Genomic DNA, 12,531 nt, shown 5'->3' with positions numbered 1-12,531 from the left:
ACTCAAGTTCGGGCCATCTTTGAGTATTGCTACGTGCACAGCACCATATCTCCAGGTGCCCGCAGGTGGAAAAAAAAACATCGCCGGTCTACCTACCACCAGTAACCCACCTTCAAGAAACCACCACTCATAATAATATCAATCTAATAGTAACAAAATAGAAAAATAGATCATAGTATAACGTTGATAAGTAGTCCGTTTTCTCTAAAGAGAGATATAATTTTTAAGCTACGTAGGCATAGAAATGATATATAAATTAATATAAAAATTAATAGTAGGTGGCTGTCGAGGTAGCTGGTGTGGGTAGACCGGCGATTTTTTTTTTGTTTCACCTGCGGGCAGGCACCTGGAGATATGGTGCTGTGCACGTAGCAATAGTCCCATCTTTAGTTGCAAGGACAACGGCTGCCGGGAACCCAAATCTCGGTGTTGTTGCAAATGACGCAGTCGGCCGTAAAGCAACCCGAGTTATTGGCGAGCGGCCTTCCAAGAGGGCAGCACTTTGGCAGCCTCGTGTTCAGGTTCAGCGCGCAAAGCGGCGCGCTCGCGGGGCACTTTGGGCAAATAAAAGGCAGCGCCGCGGCTTCCGCATCGCCTTCGGGGGCAGGTGAGGCTCCCGTGGCCTGGAACAGGGCAAGCGGCATGACAAGGCCGGATGCGAACTGGGTTTGCATTTTGGAGGGTTTTTTTTTGAAAACCTGTTTCTTGTCAAGAAAGAAAAGAGGGCGCCACGAGAGGGATACGCGAGATGATTATCGTTAATGTATTCAGAATCTGGTGCTTGTGAGATGGGAGCCAGTGACGCTCATCAAGCGGCATTTGCTACTATTTATATTCCTCTTGAGCCATATCATTGAAAATATTCGCTCATAATTAATAGAGTCTTATCGAGGAGAATTTGGAAGAAATTCTCGCCGCGGACCGACCGGACCCTCGGTCTGCACGTCTCGGACGCACATCCCAGCTTGCCATGCACAGATCGCTATTATAGCCTCGTACTGCAGTTGGCCTGATATTTTCCTACTTATATTGGGTCTGCTACAGTAGTACGTACATTGAAAGCTGTACATGGTTCGTGTTACCGTATCGGCGTCGTTCCCGTATTTCAGTGTTACGGCCAAGCCGGCTGCAGCATTTTCCCTCGACGTTACAAGCTCTTTGCCGCAGTAGGAAAGTCCCCCAACAGGAGGAAAGTCCTGCCATAGTCTCGGCCCGATATGTACATGTATAACTGGTCCCAGAGGTTAGCATCAGTAAACCCTTCTGGTGAATATTACGGAGCTGTCAGTTTCCGGAGGCGTCCGACTGTCGGTGGGTGGACCGTGGATGTTGACGCCACTTGAAGGGTTGTTTTGGATTTAAAGGTACAAGTACACGTCAGCATCTGTTCGCAAGCCGGCATCTTGAGCAGCCGCTGGCTGCAGTAGCTGTGGGACAATGCCTTTCTGTCACCCTCCCACACTTGCGACCAATGTTTCGGTTCCAACAATAGGTAGACACTGTGGCTGGCTCATGGGTAAAGGCCTGCATATGCACGTTGATTTATGTCGCCGAACTTTATTGAACAGTCCATGAACATTTGGCAGCCTTGATTTGAATCCGCAGTATGCTGTTCAACGTATCCTCAGCGTTATTGCAAGCACCGTGTCTTGGAGGTATAAAACACATAATCAAACGCCGACAGTGGCTGGCTGAAATGACGGCGATCCGTCATTGAGTGACTACATGCGACGATTTCTATTGTATCAAGTGCGTCGAGGTACCTATATAATTGAATCGCAGAAAGTCAAAGAATCAATCAACAGAGTTAGAGTTGAATACAGGGGTACGAGCTGAAAAAGGTCCCTCCCTCGAGCCTCGTTGGGAGGTGAGCACAGAGCAGCCTGTATGCCAAGGGATATTGGGCCGCGAATTACATGCCTGCCATCTCCTCTCCCACGAATCATGCTGCCACGTAGTTACTACCTTTGGGAGTTGATGACAAGAGGGCTATGGAACCAAGGAATACAGCGATACATAGTCAAGGCTTTTGAAATAGGCCAATTCTAATTGCTGGATAGCTTCGCGGCATTCGGCCTTGTCCCGTCTGCTTCACTTGCTGTCTCGTCACCTGTTTCTTCTTCTTTTGTCTCTTTTTCCAACGGTATACTCTTCATGAACCACATTATGATCAGGTTCGGTACACAAATGGCTGTTGCAACAATTGCAAGAAGCATCTGAGATTCACGGAAGCTACGATCAATGGCCAAACGAATGGGGCTGCCGATTTCGTACTTTTTCGCCGTGACAATAGATTGGAAAATGCTCATTGCCTTGGCCTTGTCACCTTCCGGCAGATATGCAACAAGCTTATCGGGAAGAGTGTTGCGCCATATCGCTCCGGATACGCTGTAGTTCTTTTAGTCAGAAACGCTCAACAGTACTCCCGACGAGTTTTTTTCAAAAACGCACCTTGTTCCGATTGCGGCACCGACACTGTTGCCGGCCTGAAAAAGACCAGTCACAACAGCAACCTCCTGTGGCGATACGGCTGCCTGTACAGAAACCTGGGCGGCCGTCTGAAAGAGTGCACGTCCGATTCCTGATATGACTTTGCAGGCAACAAACGCAGCCTCGCTGCTTCTCTTGTTCTCGCCCGGGTTGACTAGATAGATCATGACACCCTGGCCAATAATCACCAAGGGCGGGCCCATGAGAGCCCACATTCGGGATTTCTTGGTATACTTCATGCCGATGGCGACGAAGAGACCGCTCACTTGGAAGGCCACTCGAAGCGAGTTGCTGGAGATGTGATTAGCATCATATCAGGTAGACCGCAATCAAATGAAAGATCCTAAACGTACTCTATGCGTGTCGCATGTGCGGGTGAGTAATGGCCAGCAACCTGCAGATAACTCGAGAAGAAGATGGTGAACAAGCTATACTCCATAAAGTCGAAGACCTGAATCAGGCAGGCAGCAATCACGGTCCGGTTCACCATCCGAGCGGGGACGTAGGGCTTTTTCGCAAATTTGACATCCCAAACAACAAAGGATGCGAAAAGCACGGCACCGACAACCAGCATGGCAATGAAGGACCCTTCCTTCCACCTGCCAGGGTTCAAAGAGCCGGTGAGCGAGAGGGGGATCAGTATCAAAGACATCCCCGCCACCAAAAGTAATAGACCCGGGAAATCAATCTCGGTCCATAGAAGGCGATACACTCGCTTCAATTTGGAGACCCTCGCTTCACCCTCCATCTCCGCTCCGGGCGTGAGTAGCCCTTGCGCCTTTGCACGGCGCTGAAGGACAATCACGGTACCGATCAGAGGGATAGACACAATCGGCACCACAATTGCCCATGTGCCATATGCCCATCTCCACCCTGTATGCGTGAGAAAACTTTGCCCCATGATCGATCCGAGGTACAGAGCGGGTATGGTCGTGATGGTCTCGGGCAAGGTGGACCAAAATGCACGATTGATCAGGTTGGTAGAGTCGGCAATGAACACCTGTTGCGTCAAACCGAATCCAGTCGAACCTATAGCATCAAACAGCCCAGCCGTCTTTTCATCACGTCAGTATGCGAATATTGTGGTTTCGAAGATTTGACTCACAAAATAGCTCCCGATATTATGACTGGTGGCAAAGAGAATGTAGCTGAGTGTTTGCGACATGATGGCGAATGTAAACATTTCGGCTCTTCCAAACACCTGATTCGACAGTCAAATTCGTGAGCAAATTCCTCTATAGTTTTTGCCAGACGGATCGGCACATACATCGCTCAGCTTTGCAATGACTGGGAACGCTATGATGCGGGTGATGTTGATCACAACATGCGCGGCACTCATCGCAGAGTGCTTCTTGAAGGAGCTGGTGACATAGGGCTCAACCACCATGCCGGAATAGTCCGAAAATGTGATGATGAGGGTAGTGATAAACAGACTGGGGATGACAGCCTCGAGGTTAGAGTACAGTAGAAGCTGACGACTGGACGGAGGGCCGCGTACCTGGAAAACGCAACCGCCAAGGTGGTTCGTGACCATGTCTTCTTCAGTGCCATGGCCTTTTGCACACCTGCCTGGAAACGTTCGTCATTTTGGCCATTTCGAACCCCGCCATCAGTCTTCAGTCCGTGATCTGGGCCGGCGTAGCCATCGCGTGCTTTTTCCGAGGGTGCCTCCGGCGCAACGCGCTGCACTTCGACATCAGGCTCCGACTTCATCCTTTTTTGGCTCTGCTTCCAGAGCAGACTCTGCTTGATTGTGCTTATTCAGAGACACAAGCTAGGAAAGGCAGAATCAAGCGGACAGGGCAGATGCCAGCCAGAAAACAACGGTCCGCGAACAAGGTCACTTGAAATTCGACAACATTGAAAACAAAAGTTGAGAGGATACAGGAACGCTCATATACAAGCCATTTTCGGTAATATCGGTTTTACTTATTGCTACCGAGGAAAAGAGAAAAAATCTTTTTCAGCTCATTTCAGCCGTCTGGAGATTGTGGGGGCACCGTTTCTTTCATCTGTATTCATGATTCGGCGCCGCAGTTATTTCGTGGCGCGCAAAAGTGGCGCAATACGACCATAACGAACGCTTTTATCAATCACATCTTATCAATCGGGGACTCTTGAAAATAAGCTTCAAAACAGACATGATTCAGCGTGTGAAATGAGGCCAATTCGAGTTTGAATGAAGACTGTAGAGGCCACGAAGCGTGAAAACCATGGCAACTTTAGAGCAACGCAGTACTTTAGTTATGCATAAATACAGGGCTGGCTTTAACATCATCAACGATGGGGAGGCACCACTGAGGCGCCGTGGCCGTCGCCACACCGTCGCATCCTCACGTGGAAATGGAGCAATACCCGGGCAAGCTCCGGAGTCTCTTGGCGACCCCGCCAGGCCCGACTTCTCCCTTGAGTACCAACGGGTTGACTCGTGAATATAAGCATAGCTTACAAGTTAAGATGCGTGTCTGCAACGTCTAGAAACCCCGGCAGGGGGGGGTCACCGTCAGGAAGAGGGAAGAACTGCGACTGCTGGGGATTGGCGTGGAAGCACAGGATGACCTCGATTGCATCACCTACAAGTGCATTCTCCGTGTCGTCGCTATTTGCGTTCGGCATCGCTGCCTCTGGCCGTGGAGGAATGGGTGGACCGGTCTTTGTTGTTGGAGCAGTCAAGGTGCCGACGAGACAAGCAAGAAAGCGGTGATCGCGACGGTGATGATGCAGATACTGGAACAAGGCAAGGCGCTCCGCGCAGTAGGAACCATTTGCTGCACATTGTGGGTTTCTTCTGGCGCAACTATTGTTTTCGCCACGCCCGGCGGCCCATCGGGCTGGAGGGTGGCCACAAGTCTCGTCTAGAGTCGGAACTGTTGCGCTTTACCTTGTTCTGCAAGTCGAACCGATGGGTAAACCAGAAGTTTGACAGTAGTCATGTTCCAGTTTCCATTATTCATTTCCTTTTCTTCATCATCAATTTTTTTTTCTTTTCAAAAAGAAAAAAGAATTTTGCCTTGTAGCACGTTTCTCGACATCACTACAATGATAATGCCGGACAACTGCCATGTCAAGTGAACAAGTCTTCCCGAATAGCTCAGTTTTAGCTCACCTTTATGACAGCTTCGTGATCAAACCGTCTCGGACTCACAGAGTGGCCATGGAACATGACAAGTCTGCGTCTGTTAGAGCACAATTACATCGATATTTGAATCAAGAGCATGTGGGTAATATGAATTGCCGGCCGCGAGCGCACAAGTCTGCTCCGCTGAGACCCGCCCTCACTGCTAGAGACTTTCCCATGCTGTACTCAGTACTTTAACCAGACGAAAGCGGGCTCAGCGATATTGCACGTGATCTATAAACTTTACATCCCGGCTATAGCTACTCTACTTGCTTACTTGTCCACGCTTCAAGTTCAATTCATCTTGTATGGCGACAAAGCAGGCTGCTGTTCCATGTCGTGACTTGGTGTTTCAAGTGCAGGTTCCTCACGCACCGAGGTCGAGCTGCAACAGGCACTCGAGCAGATTTAGCCCTGGCCAACTCGTGGGGTGATGAGACGAGAAATCGCCATTCACCGCATGGGGCGCCGGGAAGTGTGCTTGGGCGTCAGAACTGAACATCCGCTACTCCGTAGTTAGTTGTAACCTGCGCAAAGGCGAGCACGAATCCATCTTCAGCTCTAGAAAGATTACGAGGACAATCCAGGGAACCGTACAGATATGTGTAACTGTTGGAAATGTGAATACTGAGTGACAGCCTCCCATACGCTCGATAACAAGACTTGTGCGCTTTGGTCAAGCTGATCGACACGCGCCCTCGTGGCCGTTCAGGCCGCTTTACCGAGGCTGGTGGGGTTCACCGGAAAGTTGCGGCGTACCGTCGTGAGTACGGCGACCGGTGGCGGCGATTCTGAAGTCTCATATATGTGGAGATGACGAGATGAAGAAGTTATAACGTGCAAATAAGGGATACATGAGGAAACGGTTCCCGGGGTATGTGTTCCGTGCTCAGGGGGGCAAAGGGTGCTATGCAGTTGAGCTGCAGCGTCACTCAAAGTATGCATATGCAAAGGGCAATGGACAGTTATTGAGCCGGTAAATCAGCCCAGGGAAGAGGATTCGATAATATATCGATATTCGCTACGTACGTCTTAGCATCCCTGAACGGCTTATATCCAAGAGACCCCGTATAATAGCCGACCCCTAAGATGAGCAGGAGAAGCCTACCAATGGTAACCTGTAACTCGCTACTTATGGCCTCTGGCAGGTCATCATTGGATGAGCCTGTTTTTAGCTCTAACCCAGATGCTTGACCGAAACAGGCAACGCCAACTATCCCGGCGGCGGAGTCGATGGTGCCAGTGAGCCAGATAGGCCCCTGAAATTGGTCAAGGCACTGACCCTTTTCAGGTGTCTCTTCCCGTGCTTGGACGTGTGGTTCTACCTTTGGCATTGCGGCGGGAAGGTTATTATTAGCTGGCTGGCTCACTGATAGCTTAGTTTAGTTACCTGGCGCGGCCTCGCACGGTTTCCCGTACGCATGGCAGACAAGGTTCGACGGAGCGGGAAAGCGCTTTGTCTGAAAAAAAAAAAGATCTAAATCGTCCTTGATAAATACTTAGCCTCTGCCAACCCCCTCTCCCTCGAAGTCCTACTTGTTTTCGCGACAGGGCTTCCTTTTTCATACATCCGGCAACATCACGCGCCCACCGCATCCTCACGATCCTTGTCGCCTCCGAACCCCCGCTCCCTGCCCGGCGTCTCCAACCACCAGCCCCATCATCTCCGCCGCGACCGCCCGTCATGAGGACCGCCGCCGCGCTGCTCGCCGTTCTACAGGCGCTCGCCGTCCAGGGCATCCGCATCGTCCAGGGCAACGACGACGGCTGGGCCGAGCTCTACGCGCGCTCCTTTGAAGACGCTCTGCGCGCTTCCGGCCACGACGTGGTGCTCTCGTGCCCAGCCGAAGACAAGTCGGGCAGCTGTGCGTCCCCCCCCCCCCCCCCCCCCCCCCGGCTTTGTTCCTCGCTCCACGTGCACACCATCCTCAGAATAGGAGGGGGCATCACCTCCATCATCTGACTGACGTGGTTTTCGTTGCAGCTTCCACCGACGTTCCGCCCGCCGACCGCAAGGAGGCCTGCCAGTACGGCTCGTGCCCGCCCAACTCGGGCCCGGCCGGCCACAACGCCACGCGGCCGGACCTCAACTGGGTCAACTCGTACCCGGTCACGGCCATCAAGTACGGCATCGACACCTTTGGCCCGCAGCTGTGGGACGGCGCGGCGCCCGAGCTCGCCGTGTCGGGCCCCAACGTCGGCGCCAACCTGTGGCTCGCGGTGCCCTTCTCCGGCACCGTCGGCGCCGCCGCCTACGCCGCGCACACGGCGCGCATCCCCGCCCTCGCCTTCTCCGGCGCCGACCACGGCCGCCTGCGCTGGGACACGTACCCCGTGCCCACGGTCAGCGAGGTCTACGCCCGCCTGGCCGCCAACCTGACCGACGCCGTCGTCGCCTCCGGCAAGCCCTACCTGCCCGACGACGTCTTCCTCAACGTCAACTTTCCCGACGTCGACGACGCCTGCCCGGACGCCGCCTCCTTCAAGTGGGTGCTGAGCCGCATCAACCCGGGTCTCTTCTCGCCCAAGGACGTCGAGTGGTGCGGCGACGACCGGCTGCCCACGGAGCACCACGTCCACGACCAGCGGGGCTGCTACATCTCGGTCAGCATCGGCGACGCAAAGGACAAGACCACCGTCAATGACGTTGCCAAGCAGCAGATTGTGCTGAACAAGCTCAAAAGTATGCTCACCTGCCTCCCTTGAATCATCCAGAAGGATGGCTCGGAGTGTCTGAAGCTACAGTGTAAATAGCATATCACGATGTAGAGTGTACATAGCATGTCGTGATGAGGAGCGTAAATAAACTTTGTCCCGTCAAGTCGTTTTATTCATTTCTATTTGATTTGTCCCCTTTCAATTCATTTTCCTCCCTTGCCTGTCGGGATCGCGAATAGAACCACGCGAGGTCCCTTCAAACCAGCCTCGCCAGGAGCCCAGTCGCCGAGGCCCTTGTCAACGCGGAAGAAGCCGCGGCGCTCGAGCTGGATAATGTCGTCCTTCTTGAGCTTGCCAACGCCGGGGTCGCAGACAGCCTGCTCCATGCTGGCAGTGTTGGGGTTCAAGTAGTCCTCGAGGTTATCCTCCTCCTCGAGCTTGTCCTTGGTAATGAGATAATCAAACTCCCACAGCTCAGCAGGGACCAGATCGAAGCCCTGGGCTGACAGCCAGGTGACCTTCTTCTCGGTTGTCTTGAAGTCGCCCTTGAGATTGAGCTCGAGCTTCAGGCTGGGGATGGGGTCGCCCGAGGGAATGTCCCGTACAAACGCGTTGCCCCATCCCATCAGAGTAATTTCCTCGTCAGTCTTGAAAGTCTTGGCGTCGGCCTGGTCGAGGTAGATCTGAGGGGAGAAGTAAACCTGCTTGTTTCCGACGTCGGCATTCTTGGGGTGCTTGGGGCGCTCCTCGACAACGACGCCGGAGGGGGTCTCGGCGCCAGAAAGGTCCACCTTGACCAGGTCCTTCTGAAGCAGAGCAGTGTGGCGGGGCGCGATAGGGTCAATCTCCTTCTTGTTGGCAGCCCAGAAAGTAGTCCAGTCCATAGAGACAATGTTACGGCTGGGGCCCTGCTTGATGATGAAGTCGCGGAGAGCAGCGACCGTCATGCCGCGACGGCGCACACCACGAATTGTGGGCATGCGCGGGTCGTCCCAGCCCCAGACTTTGCCGCTCTCGACAAGCTTGGCAAGTTTACGCTTAGAGAGAAAGGTCTTGATGAAGTTGAGGCGGGAGAAGTCCCACATATGTACCTGTCGGAGGCTCAGGGTATCAATGAACCACTGGTATTGGGGGTTGCGGTCGGTGTACTCGGTGGAACGGAGAGCATGGGTGACGCCCTCGTGGCTGTCGACGACGGGGCAGGCGAAATCGTACATGGGGTACATGTTCCACTTGCGGCCCGTACGGTGGTGAGGCTGCTCAATGTTGCAGCGGTAGATGACGGGGTCGCGCATCGCCTTGTTCGGGTTGTCAACAGAGAGCTTGGCGCGGATGCAGTTGGCAAGACCCTCCTCGGAACCCTTCTTCATCTCGTCGAAGATGCGCAAGTTTCCCTCGACGGATCGGTCGCGGCGTTTCGAGGGGCGACCGTGCATGCGCTCGTCACGCATCGTCTCCTGGTCAGTGTCGTCGGCGTAGGCCTTGTCCATCTTGATTAGCTTGATGCACATGTCGTAGAGGTAGTCGAAGTAATCGGAGGTGTAGGTCAGGCTGTCGGGCTTGATGCCCATGAGGGCAAGATCCTCAACAATGGCATCCTGGAACTCCTGCTTCTCCTTGGACGGGTTGGTGTCGTCGAGACGGAGGCGCATCTGGCCTTTGTAAGCCACATGGCCAAAGTAGTCAGAGAGGAGGGCGGCTTTGGCGTGTCCGATGTGGAGGTAGCCGCTGCAGCAGTCAGTACACGCATAGCGGGTCGAATAACGCAGTTGAAGCTTACGAGGGCTCGGGAAGGAAACGGGTAACGACGCCCTTGTCAGCATCCTGAAGAGCGAGGTTGTAGTTGGCACCAGCCTTGCTAGCAGCAGCCGTCTTCGCCTTGGAGGCAGCGTCGGCGGCCTTGGCCTCCTGACCAAGCTCAGGATGCGCCTGCTCAATATAGCTGAACCATCGGGACAGGTGTCCGAGAGTGTTCTTGCGGATGAAGCCCATAGCTGCCTTGTTTCCGCGTAGACTTTGCCAGGCCTTGGTGTCGATGGGACCGAGGGTGAAGCCGTCAAGGTAGGTTCGCAGGGTCAAGTGCTTGTCGATATTACGGAGATGGGGCTCGATGGAGCGAAAATCGCCGCCGAGGCTGGCAGCCACGGTCTCGAGCTCGTCGTGCTTCATTGTAATGGTATTCGCAGCGGAATGAGGCAGATCGTGTAAAGTTCAAATGGAAGAGGTCAAGTTTTGAGTCACCGGATTTTCCTTGATGGTGGGGTGCCTGATGGAGGGGTTTTTGGCGGGGTAGTAGGCGGCCGACTAGCCAATAGGTAGAAAGGCAGCAGTTGTTGTCCGCGTTGGCTGTTTACAATAAATATTGCTGTAACGAAACCGACTGTATGGCTCGATATTTCAGGACAGGTTCGTGTCCATGTCATTCGCCGACTTGCACGCCGATGACTGGTTTTGTCGCGACGCCAGTTGACACTGTTTGGACCGTTTGCAGGCCAGCCTAGGTGTCCGTCATGGTAGCTAACGGATAGTCTGCTATCGGACGTGGCTCATAAATGACTGTCATAAAAATGCAGAGAGCCGTTGAATACTTTTGATATCACTCATGAATTTCACTTTTATTTCTGGCGAATTTCATTTTTCTTACGGAAGATTGAGTTGCTAGTGCTCTGGCCGACGCACAAGTCCGGCTCTGAGCCCTTCGCCATTCATGCCCATCTTTCTCAGAAATTCCCTTGCAGCATTACTCAGACACATATTTCTCATATGCCTGTTCAAGAAGAAGCAAGTAAATCCCTCCATTTCAATTTCGTAAATTCGAACCCTGCCCTACTGGCGATATATGCTCTGAGCCCAACTCGTTGATCAGGCACACGAGCGAATGGAGTGTCCTCCACAGCTGTAGCCCATGCCCACGAGAGCTGCGAGCTCCTCGACAAGAACAGGGCCAAAATCAAACTACCATGTCCCTATTCCAAAAAAGAATTCCCGGATATTCAAAGTTATCATTCTCTGACGGCCGATTGGCACCAAGTGCGCATTTACATCTTGTCTTTCTGGTTGCCTGAGAGCTATCGATAAGCTCCTCGCCGCCTGACTTTCCAGGCAGAAGATTTTTTCAAGATGCAGATCCATTCTGCGACAGGAGCTGCACCTATTCCGCGAATCTACCACGCACATTACAGACAACACAGCATGGCTCCCATCGATAAATGCCTGGCCTCTATGGCCAGGCTGAGCCTATCACAATCCTCCCGGCCAACGACATCAATGGTGTCGCAATGCCTTGCCCCGGCAGCCCTCGTGCAGGCCCGCCATGCTTCCGTCGTCCGCATCAAGAAGGGCCCTGTCAAAAAGAAATCCGTGCCCAAGGAATTCAGACGCCACAACCTCGACAAGACCAACTTTCCCAGATTCTCGCTCGTTGAAGCCATGAGGTACGACCTAGCCCTGCGAAAGTCAAGTCACGCGACAGCCTCGCCCTCTCTGCGCGTCCGAGCATCTACACTGACTGACTCGAATGTAGAATCCTCCGCGCATACGAAGTCGGACAGCCTCCCGCCTCTATTAAATACGATCTCGCCATCAACTTGAAAACGGCCCGCAACGGACCCGTCATCAAGAGCAGCCTACGGCTGCCACATCCTGTCGGAACCGACTGGCGCATCGCTGTCATCTGCAAAGAGGGCAGCGAGGTAGCGGCCGCCGCATCCGCCGCCGGCGCTGTCGCTGTGGGCGAGGCGTCCCTCTTCGAGCAGATTCTCAACGACAACATCAACTTTGATCGCCTGCTGTGCCACGAGGGCAGCGAGAAGGCGTTGCAGAAGGCTGGTCTAGGTCGCATCCTCGGTCCCAAAGGCCTGATGCCGTCGGCGCGCATGAAGACCATCGTCACCGACGTGGCCAAGTCGATTCGTGACACTGCCGGCTCGGCTGATTACCGCGAGCGTATGGGTGTCATTCGCCTAGCGGTCGGCCAGCTCGGCCATACGCCTGAGCAGCTCAAGGCCAACATTTCGGCCGTGCTAGCCAAGATCAAGACTGAGTGTGCCGAGATTTCTGAAGAATCGCACAAGGAGGTCCACGATGTCATTCTGAGCACGACCAACGGACCTGCCGTCAGCCTGAGCGGCAAGCTGGTTAATGAGGGCGACACGGTCACCGCCGAGCAATTATCGAGCGCCATGTAAAACAGCATAAAACCGGGAGCACTGTGTATTACCTGTACAATATATAAACTACTGAATAAACAGCATCAGCGATTGACA

At 53.5% G+C, this 12,531-nt stretch overlaps 4 protein-coding genes across 4 annotated transcripts; 2 read left to right on the top strand and 2 right to left on the bottom strand.

The window, feature by feature from the left end:
- Positions 1-2,045: 2,045 nt before the first annotated feature.
- V2A60_008291 (major facilitator superfamily domain-containing protein) lies at positions 2,046-4,203 on the bottom strand (the record flags this gene model as incomplete). Its single annotated transcript, XM_083259564.1, has 6 exons — positions 2,046-2,388; positions 2,452-2,781; positions 2,844-3,544; positions 3,596-3,691; positions 3,758-3,923; positions 3,989-4,203. The coding sequence occupies 6 exons, from the start codon at positions 4,201-4,203 to the stop codon at positions 2,046-2,048; spliced, it is 1,851 nt and encodes a 616-aa protein (XP_083115690.1).
- Positions 4,204-7,292: 3,089 nt separating this feature from the next.
- On the top strand, positions 7,293-8,314 carry V2A60_008290 (SurE domain-containing protein; the record flags this gene model as incomplete). The annotated part of the gene is made up of 2 exons (XM_083259563.1): positions 7,293-7,473; positions 7,593-8,314. The coding sequence occupies 2 exons, from the start codon at positions 7,293-7,295 to the stop codon at positions 8,312-8,314; spliced, it is 903 nt and encodes a 300-aa protein (XP_083115689.1).
- Positions 8,315-8,469: 155 nt separating this feature from the next.
- Positions 8,470-10,435, bottom strand: V2A60_008289 (glutamate--tRNA ligase GUS1; the record flags this gene model as incomplete). The annotated part of the gene is made up of 2 exons (XM_083259562.1): positions 8,470-9,994; positions 10,047-10,435. The coding sequence occupies 2 exons, from the start codon at positions 10,433-10,435 to the stop codon at positions 8,470-8,472; spliced, it is 1,914 nt and encodes a 637-aa protein (XP_083115688.1).
- Positions 10,436-11,458: 1,023 nt separating this feature from the next.
- V2A60_008288 (mitochondrial 54S ribosomal protein uL1m) lies at positions 11,459-12,453 on the top strand (the record flags this gene model as incomplete). Its single annotated transcript, XM_083259561.1, has 2 exons — positions 11,459-11,700; positions 11,790-12,453. 2 exons carry the CDS (start codon positions 11,459-11,461, stop codon positions 12,451-12,453), a joined length of 906 nt encoding a protein of 301 aa, XP_083115687.1.
- Between the last annotated feature and the right edge of the window lie 78 nt (positions 12,454-12,531).

Source organism: Cordyceps javanica, chromosome 5, assembly GCF_051103115.1.
Source record: "Cordyceps javanica chromosome 5, complete sequence".
NCBI lineage: Eukaryota > Fungi > Ascomycota > Sordariomycetes > Hypocreales > Cordycipitaceae > Cordyceps > Cordyceps javanica.
The sequence above is the reverse complement of the archived record's forward strand: the minus strand, read 5'-3'. Positions and strand labels throughout refer to the sequence as shown.